Source organism: Lampetra planeri, chromosome 6 (genome assembly GCF_965212315.1).
Source record: "Lampetra planeri chromosome 6, kcLamPlan1.2.h2, whole genome shotgun sequence".
NCBI classification, from domain to species: Eukaryota; Metazoa; Chordata; class Hyperoartia; order Petromyzontiformes; family Petromyzontidae; genus Lampetra; species Lampetra planeri.
In genome coordinates, this window is record NC_136112.1 from 1,466,545 (window position 1) to 1,484,455 (window position 17,911).

At 51.6% G+C, this 17,911-nt stretch overlaps 1 protein-coding gene across 1 annotated transcript; it reads left to right on the plus strand.

Moving 5' to 3' along the window:
* Positions 1-1,009: 1,009 nt before the first annotated feature.
* On the plus strand, positions 1,010-12,137 carry SNAP29 (synaptosome associated protein 29). Its single transcript, XM_078595204.1, has 5 exons — positions 1,010-1,360; positions 3,440-3,636; positions 5,606-5,691; positions 6,232-6,345; positions 10,034-12,137. Exons 1-5 carry the CDS (start codon positions 1,118-1,120, stop codon positions 10,189-10,191), a joined length of 798 nt encoding a protein of 265 aa, XP_078451330.1. The 5' UTR covers positions 1,010-1,117; the 3' UTR covers positions 10,192-12,137.
* The last annotated feature ends 5,774 nt before the right edge of the window (positions 12,138-17,911 follow it).

The following is a 17,911-nucleotide window of genomic DNA, read 5'->3' on the forward strand; positions in this document are numbered from 1 at the left end:
AACGCTTTCCAACTAAAGTCGCGAGCGCTCTCCGTGTGTAATGCCGAGGTGGCGAGATAACTCTTGAGGAACGTCATCCCATGTGAATTAAAAATATTAAGTTAAGAGGAGACTTAAGGGCGGTCGAGATCACTCTTCAATCCTGCCATTCCTCAGGATCGTAACGACCAAGCCCTAATAAGTTCACACGACGATACGATACGTCACTTCAAAGTAGAAACAAATTCGCAGACAATAATACGTCTCCATCATACATCAGTCGGGGTTTTATCCCTCTCGTGTAAGAAATTGGTCGTGCAACTGGTTGCAGAGACGTCCACACGTAAGCAATTCAGTTGTATGCAACCAACAATGTGTGAAAAAAAACAACTCAACGCGTTCGTTAATAACGCTGTGGCCTTTAAAATGAAAAAAATATCAAATTGCACCGTCATAGGCCACGTTTCTAACGAAAGCCCTCAACATTCACAACACGAGAGGCCAGGCAATAATAATCAGAGTATTTATTTGTACGAAGAAAACCCGAAAAGCAATAAAGCTCTTTCCCACAGACGTCCTGAATTCCAATAAATCGTTTCACCGATATCCAATACGAGCTGGAGACCGCACTAAAAGTTTTAATGATGACAAGTTTGCACATTTGCATGCGAATAAAGCAGTAGTTAGTGACCTACTCTTAGGTTTTTTTCGGTAAAGTCACGTAGGTAAAAATAAATAATAAAAATAACAAAAATAATAATGTAAATAAAAAAAATCACGACGCGATTTATTATTTTATTTCTATTATTATTAGATGTATTATTTTATTTCTATTATTTATTTTTACCTACGTGACTTTACCGGAAAAAAAACCTACGAGTATGAATCCTTGCAGTCACGAAAGCTTCAAATCTCGAGTTCGTGACCTCGCAGTCGGTCGCCGTTGACGAACAGACAAATCCTCGCCGCGTCTGTTGGGGGCCGGGCCTAGTGGCTTGGGCGGCCCCGCCCCGGCCTAGGCCCCCCCTGCCCTCGCCCAGTGCCGCTTATCCCGACTACGAAATCAAATCCACCACCCCCCCCTCGCTCCGCCATTACAAAACCACCTCCGTCTCTCCGTCCGTCTTATTTCTCCGCGATGACGGCGCGAGCAGGCAGCATCAACCCCTTCGACGACGATGACGATGCGGCGATGAGGAGGATGAGGGCAGACAAGGAGGATGATGAGGATGATGATGAGGAGGATTTCGGGGCTCCGCGAACCCGGCAAGAAGAGCTGAGGCAGGAGGTGCTGAGGCGGCAGCGCGCGATGGCGCAAAGCACGGGCCGCTCCGCGGGCCTCATCGCCGACTCGGAGAAAGTCGGAGTGGAGACGGCTCAGGTACGCGAGGGGTAGAACCCCGTCGTGGAGACCCCGGCGGGTTACGGGGAGCATCGGGGGGACGACGGCGAGAGACGAGCGGCGTGAAGTGGCTGGGGACGGGTGGACTGTGAGACGCGGGGTGGATTGAGAGACACGGGGTGGACTGAGAGACACGGGGTGGACTGAGAGACACGGGGTGGACTGAGAGACACGGGGTGGACTGAGAGACACAGGGTGGACTGAGAGACACGGGGTGGACTGAGAGACACGGGGTGGACTGAGAGACACGGGGTGGACTGAGAGACACGGGGTGGACTGCATCGGGAACTTTTATTTGTTGGGATACTGACAAAGTCATCGCTGTCAACCGCTTGTCTAGTGCCCTAGCTTATTACAGAGCAATCCAGACCTTTATTGGCCACCCCGTGGTCGTTATACATCTCAACGTTCCTCCTACAAAGTCCCATCGCAAGGGAGAAACGTAAACAATTAGACAAACATTTTTTTGGAATCTGAAAACTCAATTTCCCTTGTACAAGAATACGGCGCTAAACCGTACGGGTTGACACGGTGTGACAATCGGATTTGGACATGGGGAGACACACAGGGACATGGGGAGACAGGGACATGGGGGGACACACAGGGACATGGGGGGACATACAGGGACATGGGGAGACACACAGGGACATGGGGAGACACACAGGGACATGGGGAGACACACAGGGACATGGGGAGACACACAGGGACATGGGGAGACACACAGGGACATGGGGAGACACACAGGGACATGGGGAGACACACAGGGACATGGGGAGACACACAGGGACATGGGGAGACACACAGGGACATGGGGAGACACACAGGGACATGGGGAGACACACAGGGACATGGGGAGACACACAGGGACATGGGGAGACACACAGGGACATGGGGAGACACACAGGGACATGGGGAGACACACAGGGACATGGGGAGACACACAGGGACATGGGGAGACACACAGGGACATGGGAGACACACAGGGACATGGGGAGACACACAGGGACATGGGAGACACACAGGGACATGGGAGACACACAGGGACATGGGGAGACACACAGGGACATGGGGAGACAGGGACATGGGGAGACACACAGGGACATGGGGAGATGGGGAGACACACAGAGACATGGGGACACACAGAGACATGGGGAGACAGGGACATGGGGAGACACACAGGGACATGAGGAGACACACAGAGACATGGGGAGTCAGGGAGGGGGAGAGACACGGTCACAAAGAAGCTGTGGGACAGATGGACAGGAAGGCTAGGGGAGTAGGGGGCCTGGAGACTTTTTCTGTCTCCTTCGTAGCAGAGGGGAGCTGCGTAACAACACCTCACGCAATGTCTCACTCGTCTTGTGCCGCTTTCGGCTTGCCAATTTATGAAGTGGCTAAATATGGTTAAAAGGACACAGGATCCTTACCGCAGACGTCGATTCAATTGATTACGCTTCATATCCTCGTCCCAGAAAGCCACTCTACGTATGCCGCTTGACGAAATGTTAGCCACTTCGAAGACCCAAAAAAGTCCACAAGATCTACCGACGAATTCGCTAAGTTTGGCAACACTGGGTGCGTGGCCGAGGAAGAACCTGAGGGTTGGAGGAGGCTGGGCTGACAAAGTGGGAAAAGGCAGGCAGATGAAGGAATTGTTGTGTTAAAAATACGTTGTGTTTTGCCTCTATAAGTTCTATATAATAAAATACAAACTATTTAAAATTTTACATCCAATCTTAAGGCACCATGCTCCTTAGATTGATAAAGGCCACTGAGCTCCATAGCTCTTTTTCAGAATCGACCTGGCCACAAATGATGGCTCAGTGCAGTGGCTTAATCATTGTGCAAATTTAGAGCAGCGTGATGTTGATTCCAAATGTGGAGGGACATACCGGAGGACCTGGAGTAAAATCCACACGACCACGGGGAGAGAGACATACAAACTCCAAATATACAGCAGGCGTCGGGGTCGGGATCGAACCCACGACCTCCTGTATACCAGGCGAAGTTGTTAACATCTCGCCACCATGGTGCCCACTTCTCCCTGACCAAATGCAGGAGCTGATTCGCCAGGGCGAGGCTCTGCGGCGCACCGAAAAGACCCTGGACAAAATGGACGGCGACCTCTCCATCAGCCAGAGGCACATCAGCAGCATCAAGAGCGTGTTCGGGGGCCTGGCCAATTACTTCCGCTCCAAACCAGAGCCCCCCAAAGCAGAGCCCCCCGTAGAAGACATCGCCCGTGGGAACGCCAGGTACGTAACAGGGGGGGGGGGGGTACTAACCCCACCGAGTCGGAGCTCTGTACGGAATTTCTGTCTCGAAAACCACCCCCCGTGACTGTGACCAAGCTGTGTGTGGAATAAAATTGTCACAGGGCACGAGGAGTAGCACCTGAATGTCAAATTGTAGTTGTTGCTCTGCATCTAAATCGGCCGTACGAAAGAAAGAAAATTAAAAAGGGCACTAGTATCGGGTTGTAGTTTCCCGCCAGCACTGCTCAGATCCTTGGTTTGAAATGGGGGTTTTGGCTTTCTTGTGGTGAAACTGGGTTCTCAATTGTAGTGAGTTGTTGGCCTCAGCCTGGTCACCAGTAATTACAAAAATAGGGTGTTCACTTTGGCATATACCAACTCTGAAGGCTAAACATGAAACATTTTTTGTTTCATTTAAATGCCACGAATATTTCTGGGGCACGGCACGTGAGATGCTGCACTGCCTGGTGCTGATAAGAGGCATTTGAAACGACCTCAGAAGTAGCTCTGTTATGTCCTCTTCCAGAGACCCATTTGCTCACATCGTGTGACGTGATACCGATTTCTAAAAACGTTCCAAATGGAAATGTATATATCCTGACGATAATACTGTGAACACAATTATATAATTAGTGGTGGGGGTGTGGTGGACCTACTAAAATGTAATATGGATTGTTCTTGTTACAAGTTTGGCTGACAATGCAAGTCGTTCCTGTTGCTGAACAATATATTATAAGGTCGCACTTATTACACACAAAGTGCTTGCCACAAATGAACCACGATACCTTGTTGATCTTGTCAAGGAGCATAAACCATCACGCGAACTCCGGTCAGCCTCCGGTCAACCTCGCAGCGTCTTTTGCTTAACCATCAAACAAAGACAGTCACCTCATCGCACGCTTGCAGATGCGCTTCTGCGGCCATATGGAACGTTCTTCCGATATTAGGAAGCCACTGGAGCTATCCACTCTTAAATCTAGTATTAAAACTCATTTCTTTAGAACTCCTTTTTGTGTTGAGTTTGTTGTCCTTCCCCCCCGCACCACTGATTAGCATGGTTGGCTATGTACGGCGCGAAATAAATTCAACAAACATACATACGAAGTCGTTATGGGCAGCTCAAAACTGCAACACAAGGACACCATTTAGCCACTAACTCGAGAGGCTTTGATAGGAGGATGGGTACTGCACACTGTGCATTGTGCAATCGATCACTCAATCCGTTTCCTCCCGTCACATGAGCACGGGCATGTGACTTGTTCACTAGTGAGTGTAGGGCAGTGCCCTACAAACCCGAGTAAATACAAATTTGATGCAGACCGCAGCACGGTGCCTCGGATTGGATGTAAATGAGCGCGACGAACACGTGTAGCTCTATAAAGATTCTCTTGTTGCAGAGAGTAATGACATTTTAGTACATTAGATGGGGGGCACAAGTTTTTGGAATGAATACACGCCACTGGCTACTGACTGCAGTGTGCCAGTGTGTTTAATATGTGTGTTTTCAGTTTGCATGTAACGCAGTCACTTCCATATCGATGTGATGAATTGTCATGATTCAGGGCCATTATTTGACTCAAGAATCTACAGTATTCTTTTTGCCTTGTTTTTATTACATTTTGCATAGCTTCTCACGCTCATGTTGTATAGCAGCTCGGTTCGCTCCGTTACCCTAACTAAATGTAACGACTGCCTACAACAATAGATTTTTACACGCATGATTTTATCGCGAGCGTAATAATTTATTTGAATCAATTGGGTCAATGCAGCATTCTAACTGCTCTCGCGTTAAGAAACTAGATGTATGTATGTTGAACATATTTGGCACCGTAAGTAGCCAATCGTGCTACTCGGAGGTGCAGGGGATGGACACCAAACTGAACATGCAAAATAATGCTGCAGTGTTTGTATAAATTGTTTTGCGCGATGTGCCGAGTGTTGACGTCCCTGCTGTGCGTGCTCTGTTCAGGCTGCAGGAGGCGCTAGACAAAAGTAAAGAAACTCAGAGTCAGTATGAGGACCGCCACCCCGTGCTTAGGAAACAAGAGATGGCTGGTAAGGACCAGTCGCCCTGTTTAGTATTCCAAACCGCGCAAACCAGCGTCTCTTATTCGCCGATCCAGGGACGGCCAAACTGTTAAAGATCCTTTAGTAGTGGTTAGTGTACACTGCGCAACTGAACGCAGTTTCCCGAGTTCAATTCCCGGCAGGTGGTATCTGAACCAGTCCTGGGCCTCGCCAGGTCTCTTCAGCATTGAATGAGTAGCTGGTGTATAAACATCAGCACTGGCGAGATGAAGTGGTTGGGCATGGTCCTGGCTACCGAACCGCCTCTTTCACTGTGCCGGCCTTAATAGGCGCTCACCAACAACACTGGCCCCAACAGTCTTCATGACTATAAAGGGCTCTTTGTTTTTGTTTATATATATTTTTTATGCCCCGCTCATACACTCCACTGTGTAATAAAACACAGGGGGTTTAAAGCGATTCAGTTTACGCTGGGTAAACATATTAGCGATTGACAAAGAACACACGGAGGTGGCATTATTCGCACGTGTGTTGTGACCCACGCCTGTGCTGCGATGGCATGCGCAGGTTTTTATGACGACATCGGATCGGAGACGGTGCCGGGTGGTGCTGCCAAGGTTGACGGTTCCAAGAAAAACCCGGTGCTGCAGGCGTACCACCAGAAAATGGACAATGACCTGGGTGAGACACGCGTGTGCGTGCGTGCGTATGTGTGACGCCAACACAGTGGGGAGCGGTAGTGTAGTGGTTAGCACATTGCCCTACGAGCCAACACCGGTGATGATTATCTGAACTGGTCCTGGGCCTTTCCTAGGTTGACTCGGCCACAAATGTGTAGCTGGTGTGGTGTGTAAACATCGCCACTGGGGATACAAAGTCGGCCAGTCGTGGTGCTGGTCACCCACCCCCTCGTGTGCCGTGTCAGCCTTCATAGGTGCTACTCGCGAACAGCACTTGCCTCAACAGTCTGTTAAAGGCTATACGGGGGGATCTTTGACTATCACAAGACCGAGGCACTAGGGGGCACTGCAGCAGCTGTACAGGGTTCTCTATGCTAGTTTCCCAAACTCCAGTCCTATCGGTCTCCGCCATTCAAATATAAGTGAATTATAATATACAATGAGTGGTTATGCACTGCATGAGCGTTTCTTAATCGGCATGCAACACATCGCCTGGAACACGCGCTCAATCACAAGGTCCCCATCTTAATTTAATTTGAACGAGCTCTTTGCGCAAAACACGTGGCACGCACATACAACAACAATGGCAACAACCGCCATTCGCCACTAAGTGGCGGTGACGTCGCCATGGCGCCTGTACCAGGCCAGGTGCACTTTGAGGCCACGTGAAGTATCGAAGGCTTGCTGACAGGAGGTCACGGGACAGACACAGGTGCCATGTACACGCAGGCACGCACACACACACAGGACCGCAATCCACGTTACGTGGGCGTGTGCAGCTTGTGGCCACTTGGGTTCGATTTGAATGGAGGCAAATTGGTCGGCGTGGGTAAGGGCGTGTGTACCCTGGTGGCTCGTCAGGACTGAAGTTTGTGACACCCAGCTTGTGCTTGCCGACGGGCAACGTGGGCTACACCAGGAATTCGCCACAAGAGCCACAGTTCTCTCGGTGTGTGCGTGTGCGCTCGTTGCAAATATTCACACATGTGCAACTTATCAACTGATGAGTGATGATGTCCATTTGTACCCGAAGTGCGCCAATGGATTTCGGGTCTCTACCACATGCAAAACACACTCGTTGAAATGACAGAATATATTTCAATGTAGTGTGAAACTTGTGCACTGCTTTTGGCATTCTCATTCTGCCGTTCTAAATAAGGGATTTTGAGACTGAGTTTCCACGTCGCAGCTCGAGGTCACGAGATTATGACCGCTATAAACCTTGCATTTGTACATAATGTTGATGGGGGGAAAATCGGGATACAGATAATTAATAGAGGTGATCCCACCAAGTATGCAAGTATCCCTCTCCGGGAGAAACCCTATGGACGAAGCTCAAAAGATTCTGTTATTTACCGCCAGCCAGCAGGTCCAAGAGACGCGTATCGTATCTCCATACCTGTCGCGGCATTTGTGAAACCGTGCACCTTTGGCGGTCGCCCCCCCCCTTCCCGCCCGCTGTCAAGACAAGACGCGTTCCGTTTGTCGTCGCGCATATTTTCGTTCGAGCGCTTGCAGGGTCCGGCCTTGCGTGTTTTTATTTCCTTTAAGTGGAGTTTACAAGCGTGGATTTCAGGTCAAGTCGTTTATTTACATTTTTTTCTTTATGGGGTAGCAATTGCCCACCCCCACCACCCCCTTATGTATGTGCACGGGGGATCCGCAGGGGATCCGCGGGGGATCCGATGGCAGGGGATTTGCGATGGAATGCACGCGGGGAGTGAGGGGTGTGCGACGAGCATCGACTCTGTTGAGATTTACTTGGTGTGTCTGCCCGGGAATGCACTAAGGGCCGCTGCCCCCCCCCTACCCCCACCCTACCCCCGCCCCCCGCACGTGTCATCGCGTGTGGATTAAATTTATGGCGTGCATAGAATCGCACGTGCTACGAGTTATCCCTGGGAAAAGCTCATTGATCAACGTAAATACCTGCGCTGCTACGTGGATAAAAAATAACCTTCACGGGATGGGGAAGAAGAAAAACAAGAAGAAAAAAATAAAAAACAACCGCGAAAAGTAAATTCTCATAACTTTTGATCAACATCAGACGTGGGCAATCCGCTGCTGGATGAAGGCCACCCCCCAAGCCACCACCACCTCTCACGATCCTGCGATGTAATAAAAATAATAATTTAAATTATAAAGCACCCTTAAGCAATCCTTCTCAGCGGGGGGGGGGGCACGTACCTGAACACACACCGCCTTAAACAGTGGAGGGCAGCCCAGACTTACTTTGGTGGACATTCCTCGGCGCAGAACGCGTCATCGGAATTCTTTTGGACTACAAACGTACAATCAATTTTATTTTTATTTTTCGTGGTTTTAAAGTGAAAAGCATTTTGAAAAGCCCACCTGACGCGTGTGGCGAGAGGCTGGCTCGAGTGTAGCGCAGCACACGCCCATGGTGGGGCCCGAGGCAGAGTGCATCTGCGTTGTCGTCGCGAGAGAGTAACTATGTGGTGCGATCCACCGAATCGCTCGGCGTGTTTACACAGCTGATGGGCGCCGACGCGTCTGCCGCCCCTCCAGTGACAGCTCCGGCTAGGAAATGCTATAATTATTATATTTTTTTAAAATCCCCTTTTCTACCTTGCGACACAAATGTTTCTGGCCGGTAATCTTCTGGCCTGCAGGTCAGACCGGCCGCATCCCCACAATGTTTTCTTGCTTCGTTGAACGCGAGCTCGGCTAAATGGTGGAGCGTTTCGCGCGTAGCGTCTGTACGACGCACCGCATATAGCAGAATAATGATACATTTAAATCTGGAAATTCAGGGATTTTCAACTTGTACTTGATGATCAAATCTCCCACAAATGTGCCCGACCTCAGAAAGTAAACGGAGGTTTGAGCTGGACAGTGCTTGGATGAGTTACCACCGTTCATTCAGCAGGTATTGTAGGCTGCTGTAGGGCTACGTTGTGGGGCAGCAAAAGAGCCTTACTGCTAAATCCTTTGTTGTACTCCGCTACGCTCCCACGTCTACGCTCCTCGCCCTCACCAGGCCGTGCTGAGCTGCGTGGTGAGGTACGATCACGCAATCTGCTCGACCCCGCGTGGCGTGGGGAGGGCCTCGCTCCACCCTATTAGACTTGGGAAAGTTTGCTCGCATCCATAAAAATGTTTGAGATAATTAATTTACTTTCACACCGTGACGCCACACGTGTGGGAGTCCCGTGTTTGTCTCCTGATCGCAGCAGTGCGTGTTTACGGGACGTGCAGGAGGGCGGACTTGCTCTTCGATACGATTTTGCTCTTTGATACGATTTTCACGATGTGATGATTATCACGATATCAGTTTCCCTGTATCTTTTATACTTAAATTGTTTTGTTTCTGTGCTTTGCTGTACTTCCATTGCGAACGGAGATTACTTTAAGCTGCAGATCACTCAACCTCAGCCTGCCACAAGTCTCCGAGTCACGTGCGCCAGCATCACGATAAAAACTTGATTATAAATTTACTCGCAAATTACCCAATTGGTTAAAGCCACATCGCAAAATTGCGCCCTTTCTGTGAAAATACTGCCGACTACAATTGTCCGTGAAACGTAGCCCCCTTCCTTACCAATAGCCTTGCGCTATAAGAATACAGCGAACACCAAAAGCAGTTAACGACCAATTAAAAGCGTCGCCATGTCACGGCGACCCCCGCTCATAGCCGCGTCGCGTGCGCCTGTGCCGTACCCCGACAGAGGACATCGGGATGGGCCTCGGACGCCTCAAGGGCCTGGCGCTGGGACTGCAGACGGAGATCGGCGAGCAGGACGAGGTCATCGACCGTTTGGCGTCGCGGGTCGACAAGGTGGACAACCGGGTCAGGAGCACCAACCAGCAGGTCCGCAAGCTCTAGCCAGCGCTAGCGACGAAGACGACGACGACGACGACAATGGCGGTGGCAGCTGGGACGGCAACTCGCAAACGACACTCGCGAGGGCCTTCGTGTGGATGAAGTCGTGCGAAATGCGCGATTTACCTCGGTCAGTTAACCCAGGTTAACGCCTGGGTCTGTTTTGTAACGTCTTCCCAGCGAGTCTCCGACATGTCACGTGACCTCAAAGCATGCGCCTTGCTTGGCGCAAGTAATGTGGCGAGGTCACCGTCAGCTTAGTGGCGAATGTCGGCTAATGTTGTTGTTGTGGTTGCCGTGTGCGAGGCATGTAACGATACGCCCCCGATACTTGCGTCGAATCACGGCTGGAGAGGGTTTGTTATTTTAGAATCGTGTGTTGTACGGCATGGGTTCGCGTGACCCCTTAAACGCTAATTGCACCCATGTGGCAACAAAAAAATCTATCCATCTCGACGATTAATCGATTGGAGATGGCGGATCGTTCCATGCCTGGTGTCCTTGTATTGACGAACGACCACAAGAGCTGGGATCGTTTCACCTTTTTTGTCGGCTTGTTTCTCTTCCCGGCAAAATGATTGTATTTTTGTGTTTTTTTTGTTTACACAACCTGTGTGTTGACTGGTCAAACAATAACGCTCGCCATATAAAGTAAGCACGCATGCATGCAAGGAGACTCGCGCAGCACATGCGTGACGGCCTTCGGCCCACGTGCCGCACTCGCGCACTGCTGGGGCTGCCGCTACTCCCGCCATGCGTTTCTTATTTCCCTGAAATCGGCTCTTGGCACGGACGCACGCAGGCATGCGAATACGCTCGCCATCGCGTGTGCGTGCGTGCATGCTCCCCACACATGGAACGCAGCGCGAACGGGGAGCGAGGCAGCGTAAGCATGCAATGTGCAAACGTGCACACCAAGACGGCACACAAGGACCCCCCCCATCGCATATAGGCGTTATTAGACTGTTGGGGCAAGTGCTGTTAGCGAGGACCTATGAAGGTCGGCACGGCAGATGACGGGGCGAGTGGCGAGCACCGTGTCCGGCTGCCTTTATCTCCCTGAGTGTGTCATGTTTACACAGCACACCGGGTACTGATTTGAGGCCGAGTAGACCTAGTGGAGGCCCCAGGACCAGTTCAGATAATTGTAGCTGGTGTTGTCCGTTCAGAGTGCGGCGCGCTAACCGTGACACCACCGCTCTCCAAGATGGCACGCGCGCACAAAGACCTCGACACCTTCACCGCCTTAAATCACACAGCCCGCCATCGCTTTCCTTACACTAATGAAACGCCTCATTTGCGCGTTAACACCTAATTCTGGCCGTGCCGTGGCGCACTCCCGTGTCGTTTGTCACTATGGAAACCTTAATGTATGGGCTCTCACGCTCGCTTCTCCTTGCCTTTGGTCCCTGTGCAAACTGTGGCTCGTGGGAATGCGAGGAATTTGGGGGCTTGAGCCCACGGGACCCCCACCCCACCAGCACAACCCACCTCTGAGACCGCGCTGCTGTAACCGCCCGTGCCGCCTTTCACTCTCGTGCCGCTCTTTCTCCTTTCACCCGAACCCGCAGCATTCCACCGTCGCTCGGCGCGCGCGGCTCGGGTTTGCGAGAAGGAAACTCACGCGGTGGAAACGGCCGCGCTGGTTGAGGTGTTACCGGGGTGCGACTCGATTATTGTAAATGCGTCATGCGCCTACGACTGACTTCCGCTTGGCACAGATTGTATTGTTGGATTCCTGCTAATGCCGTTGAATTCTTATTGGGAATTAGTCTCTTCTATAGATTCGATTTTAAGAGGCCCTCTGCCATAGTTTGCAAGAGTAACCAAATATCACGAAAATGCAGCAGCTTAATCTATATTGCGTAAAATGACGTATAGCAAAAAACATCCCTGTTCAACGATAATTTTGCTCGTTCACGCTGAAAATAAACTGAATTCAAACCGTTTCTCATCAAGAGTCCTCACCTCGACGAAATAAAGGGACGCATACCTGCACTATGCCGGGGTGGGGGGCATGCAAGCGATCGCTGACGGGACCTCGCTTGCGGAGCCATGATGGGGGGGGTGGGGGGGCGTCCGTCTATCTCCGTAATGGGCCCTCGGTGACCACAGACCCTCGGCGGCGAGCTGAGAGGCCGATGACAGCCGGTTGTCATCACGTGCCCTCGGGGCGGGGGGGAGGGGGGGTTATCCCTGCCTGACAGCTGGGCCCCATTGTGGAATAGCGGCCATGCAGCCCGCATGCACGCTCGCTCGCTGTCTTGGGAACGGTATGGGCCGGAGCGAGTGCGTGTTCCGTGGGATTGTTTGGCGGCTGTGTTTAAAGTAAGGGCCTGCAAATATTGTTCATTCTGCCGTTTTGAAGTCGCTCCGTTGCACGTTTGGGCCAGACCCACCCCGCTTGGCGAAACTCGCTGGGGGTGGGGGGTGAATGCGTCGCCCGCTGTTGGCGGTGGGGTCGGCGATGGGGTCGGCGGTGGGGTCATCAGCGAGATTTTGCCAAAAAATCGGACTGATTTGAACGTTCTCGAAAACACGAATGTTGCGCTAAAACTGACAACGGAGAAAACTGTTGATCAACTCTACGAAACGTATCGACTTAAAAAAACCGATATCAGTGTTTTATTCAAAGCACGGCCCATACAAACATTTCCTAACTATATTAAAATATTCTGGATTCTCTCTTTCTCTTCTGAAGTTGAGCAACTTCTCCAAAACCGTAGCGTAATTTATAATTTCACAAGACAGTGTTAATGTGAGCGGTTGCGCGCCCTTTCCGTTGCGCGCGAGCATCGGCTTGTCCTCGTGGCTCGCCAGGCTGGATACAAGCACATCGCTTGGTGCTTCTATCCAAAGTGCACACCTGTATCACAAGGCCAGCTTAACGTAATGACGCGTTGCTTACATCTTAACTGCGCCTGTGTATAACCAGCTTCGACTTTATTCACGTGCATTTTTTTATGCAGGTGAGCGACTCCTTCCATTGATGAGAAAGGGGGTCTCTCTTTTTGCGGCAAGGGAGGGAGGAGGCCCTGGGTTTTCTGGACCATCGCGGCAGCGGCTTGCACGGCGAGGCGAGGGGGGGGGGGAAGCGGGCAGCGTGCGGCCACGGCATTCACCCGGCCACACACTGTGGCCCTTTGTTGGGAGTGAGATTTGGATGGAGCAGGTGAATGCTTGCGAAGAGCCACAAGGGGTGGGGGCGAAATCTCTCTCACAGTTGTTGTCGTTTCACATTTGCATTCACAAGGATGCCCTTTGTGTGGAACTTTGACGAGTGGCCGGGAGACGGCGGCCCCAGCGATGCCTTTGAAGAGGGAGCCGCACAGCGCTGCACCGACTGGTGCTGTGAGCGCCCCAAAAGTGGACGAAAAGTGAAAAGGGGGATTCTGGGAGTGAAACTGCGTTGGTGGAGGTGCCGGTAGAGGGTTGTGGTCCATTGCCAATGGCATAAAAACGCCAGAATAATTTTGTTGTAACTATTAGACATGTTTACGTGATATTCAATGGAAATACTTGATGGATATTGCACATACGGGAAGCTAGTTGGCTTCGTGTGGTTAGGGGTAGGGATAGACTGTATGGCTGGTGTGTGCCCCACTCCCATTTCCGTCGGTGCCTCCATTAAGGAGTTTGGATTCTCACTTTAGTGTTGACCGCTAACACGGACTAGAGAGTCAATCAGCCTCTGGCATTAGCCCACTCAGTTCAAGCTATCCCCCAACCTCTAACGCTCGCCCCCCCCCCCCACCTTGGACTCGACAAGCAGACCAAGTTTTGTTTTCACGTTTCACTTATTTCGCACCGTATGTAGCCAACCACGCTAATCGGAGGTATACCGCTACATGATTTTGTACAGCTACATGAAGCATGTGCGCCTTCAGCTTTTGTTCCATTTTCCTTGTAAATGTTTATGTTTTTGATCCATAGGTTTGGCTATTCCAAGAAAGACAAATCTATTATGGTTATAATTTTTCACCATGTGCTAATTTCCGTTCACGGTGTTAGTGTCGCAGTGCCTTTCCAATTCGGTAAATGAACTTGAATCTCTAAAAGGCACGAATCGACGCTTGAGAATTACTAAACGTATTGGCGTGTTTAATAAACAACGCTGGTTAATTCAGCTCAACATTGATAATCTCCCTTACCCTCGCCACGTCTCCTTCCCTAAACGATCGATCGATCCAAGACGCGTCACACGCCACCATATTCTTCCCAAAAAACTGAGACGGGAGAGCGGATGGCACCGAGAAAATAAAGCCGCACGCGAGAAGCACGCGTCAATATCTCAAGTCGATCTGAATGGACAATGTTGCTTAAACCACGGTAGATTTAACCGGGGCTTAATTACAACAGGTTCCTGCTGGACGACCCGGGAAATATGTCTGTACCCGGCACACCACGTCATGTATACCGCTCGCTATGGCTGTGCCTAACGAGTCACGTGTCACCACCTCCAGTCTAAGCCTTGCTTTTCACTCTCATCGTTTGAACCACCCGAACTCGGAGTAACCTCACGCGCCGTGAACGTTATTTTTTTTGTTTGTGATTTCCAGTGACGAGCTGTGATTTATGTAAATAAAGAGACCGAGAGACAAAATCTTGACGAATGCGGTCGCCTCGTCTTTCCCACGCGATGTGTTGCGATCTGTCGGGGCTTAAAATCCTCTCGTCGGCAAAGCTCCACGCTCGTACAACAAAGAATGTCCGTCCTTGTATCTCCCCCGCTCTCTCCGTCTCGGCACAAAAGCGGGCGACGCTGGTTCGCCTTCCACGCGCCAGGTGCTCGTGTGAGCCCCCCCCCGCCCCGATACCTGGGCAGGTGTGTAGCGTGGAGGAGCCTCGAGGGTGTTCCAGTGAGAAGGGGTTCCTGGCGCACGCGAGCATGGAGTATGTACGGCTGGTGTGGAGCGGTGGTGCAACGGTCAGCACTACGCTGCGCTCCGAAACCGGCGACCCGAGCTCGATTCGCGCTCACGGCCAACACCAGTGACGATTATCTGAATCGGTTCTGAGTATTACCTAGGTCGACTCAGCCTCAAATGGGTACCCGGTGCGATGTGTTAACATCGCCACTAGGGAGACAAAGGCGGTCGGGCGTAGTGCTGGCCATCCACCTTGTGCGCCGTACTGGCCTTCATAGGTGCTCGCTAACGGCACTTGCCCCAACAGTCTGTTGAGGCTATACGGGCGATCTCTGTCTCTGGTATGCAGCGTAACGTCACATTAGTATGCGTGTTTAAAGTATGGTCGGCATACGCGCTGTGGATTGTGTGTGTTGTGGATATTTGTCTTTTGGGGTGACGTGTAAAATTTTGCTGGTATGAATTATAATCGAATACATTAATGTATCTTTAAACGACGGCGCGTGTATGTGTGTGTGGCGTGCATGTGTGTTGTAAACGGTGTATGAAGTACCACGTGATGTCGTGCACAGTATCGGTGGGGCTGCTTTGCCATCCGGGTGACCCACCGCTCCAGGGAAATGCGAAGTGAATGTCGTTGTGAACCGATAACCCTTTTCAGTCAGTGACCGCGCCGCCGGTGAACGGGGTTTGAACCCGGCCACCTCCGGATTGCGAGCCCAGTTCGGGGGACGGCACCACTGTGGCAGCTGCCTTCGTTGCTCAAGTTAAATGGCTGCAACCAATGTCACGGTACCTTCAATGCCAGGCTATTCTATGGGTGGCGAACCGGTTTTATCGGTTTTCATGCGGTTACCCGTTTAACAACGTAATAATGGAATATAAGCATCAAACTGGAGAAGCACAGAATGTCTCACATATCCGTCTATCCACGTGCTAATGGGTGTGTGTCACGAGCTCACCAAGACAAAGGTCCCCCGTAGAACCTTAACAGACTTTTCGGGGCAAGTGTGTTAGCGAGGAGCCGAGGCCAGCACCCCCATCCCTGTGCGCGTGAATGAATATACACGGCCCCGGCACGTACCTCCCCACGTACCTCCCCACGGCCCCGGCACGTACCTCCCCACGTACCTCCCCACGTACCTCCCCACGGCCCCGGCACGTACCTCCCCACGTACCTCCCCACTGGCGGTGGAGTCGATTCCCTGCGGACGTTCTCGACGCAGACTTGAGCGCGTGAAGAGTCGGGCGGGGTGGCACGAGACACGTGGGTGGGGGGGGGATTCAGAGGGCGGGGCCTTTTGTTCAGGTGTGGGTGGAGGGGCAGGTGTGGGGTGGCAGGTGGAGCTGGAGGTGTGGGTGGAGGGGCAGGTGGAGGCGGGGCAGTTGTGGGTGGAGGTGTGAGTGGAGATGCGGGTGGAGGTGGAAGGGCATGTGTGGGTGGGGGAGTGGTTGGTGATGCGGGTGGAGATGCAGAGGTGGGTGAAGATGCAGGTGGAGGCGGGGGGTGGGCAGGTGCGGGTGAAGGTGGAGGGGCAGGTGTGGGTAGAATGGTTGGAGGTTCGGGTGGACATGCAGGTTTGTGTGCGCCTGTGTAGGGGAGCGGTAGTGTAGCGTTTTGCGCGCAGCACTACGAACCCGGCCACGGACAATAACACCAGTGACGATAATGAACTGAACCCATTCTGGGCCTCCCCTAGGTCGACTCGGCCTTAAATGAGTAACTGATGCGGTGTGTAGACATCGCCAGGGGAAGACAAAGGCGGTCGGGCGTAGTTTGGCCACACAGATCCTCCCTCGTGTGCCGTGCCGGTCTTAACAATAGGTGCTCGCTCAGAGCACTTTCCCCAACAGCCTGTTCAAAGGCAACACGAGGGATCTTTGTCTACACTGTCAAATATTCAGCCCTTACCATTCAAGTCTCATGGTTTCACACGGGCAGCGGTGGCGCATCGGTTAGCACACTGACCTACGGACCCCCGCCAGCGGAGTTCGATTCCCGGGCGAGCCTTGGGCAGGCGATATCCGAACGCTGTCTGCCCACCTCGCTCCCACCCCTTCACCAACTCGCATTGACCAGGGCGGTGAAGTATGGTCAAACACACCCCCACACCCCCACCTCATCCCGCAGTGGACTGACAAAGTTACAAACACGAAATAAAAACACACAAAGGATTTTACAAAGCATCACACCACAAGGGTACACGGTATAAAGGTACAATGTTGGTAATGGATATCACAATAAATATATATACCTGCTTTTTATAAACTTCCACTGGTCGAGGTAGGTCGAAGTGAGTGCCCAGGAGACAACCACCATCATCATCACCACCACCATCACCACCACCATCACCATCACCACCATCACCACCACCATCACCATCATCATCACCACCATCATCATCATCATCACCACCATCATCATCACCACCACCACCATCATCACCACCATCACCACCATCATCATCATCACCACCACCATCATCATCACCACCATCACCACCATCATCATCATCACCACCACCATCATCATCATCATCATCACCACCACCATCATCATCACCACCATCACCACCATCATCATCATCACCACCACCATCATCATCACCACCATCACCACCATCATCATCACCACCATCATCATCATCACCACCATCACCATCATCATCACCACCATCACCACCACCATCACCACCATCACTACCACCACCATTACCACCACCACTACCCTCACCACCCTAATCATCACCCTCAGCTTTATCATCCTCATCACCCCAAACAACATCGACATCCGTGAACGCAAATCTCCATTAATTCGCATAACATGTCACCAGCATCATCATCATCATCATCGG

Coding starts and splice junctions, on each gene's coding strand:
- SNAP29 (XM_078595204.1), top strand. CDS start 1,118: ATGACGGCGCGAGCAGGCAGCATCAACCCCTTCGACGACGATGACGAT. Junction 3,637..5,605: donor ATCGCCCGTGGGAACGCCAG/GTACGTAACAGG, acceptor TGCTCTGTTCAG/GCTGCAGGAGGCGCTAGACA. Junction 6,346..10,033: donor GAAAATGGACAATGACCTGG/GTGAGACACGCG, acceptor GTACCCCGACAG/AGGACATCGGGATGGGCCTC.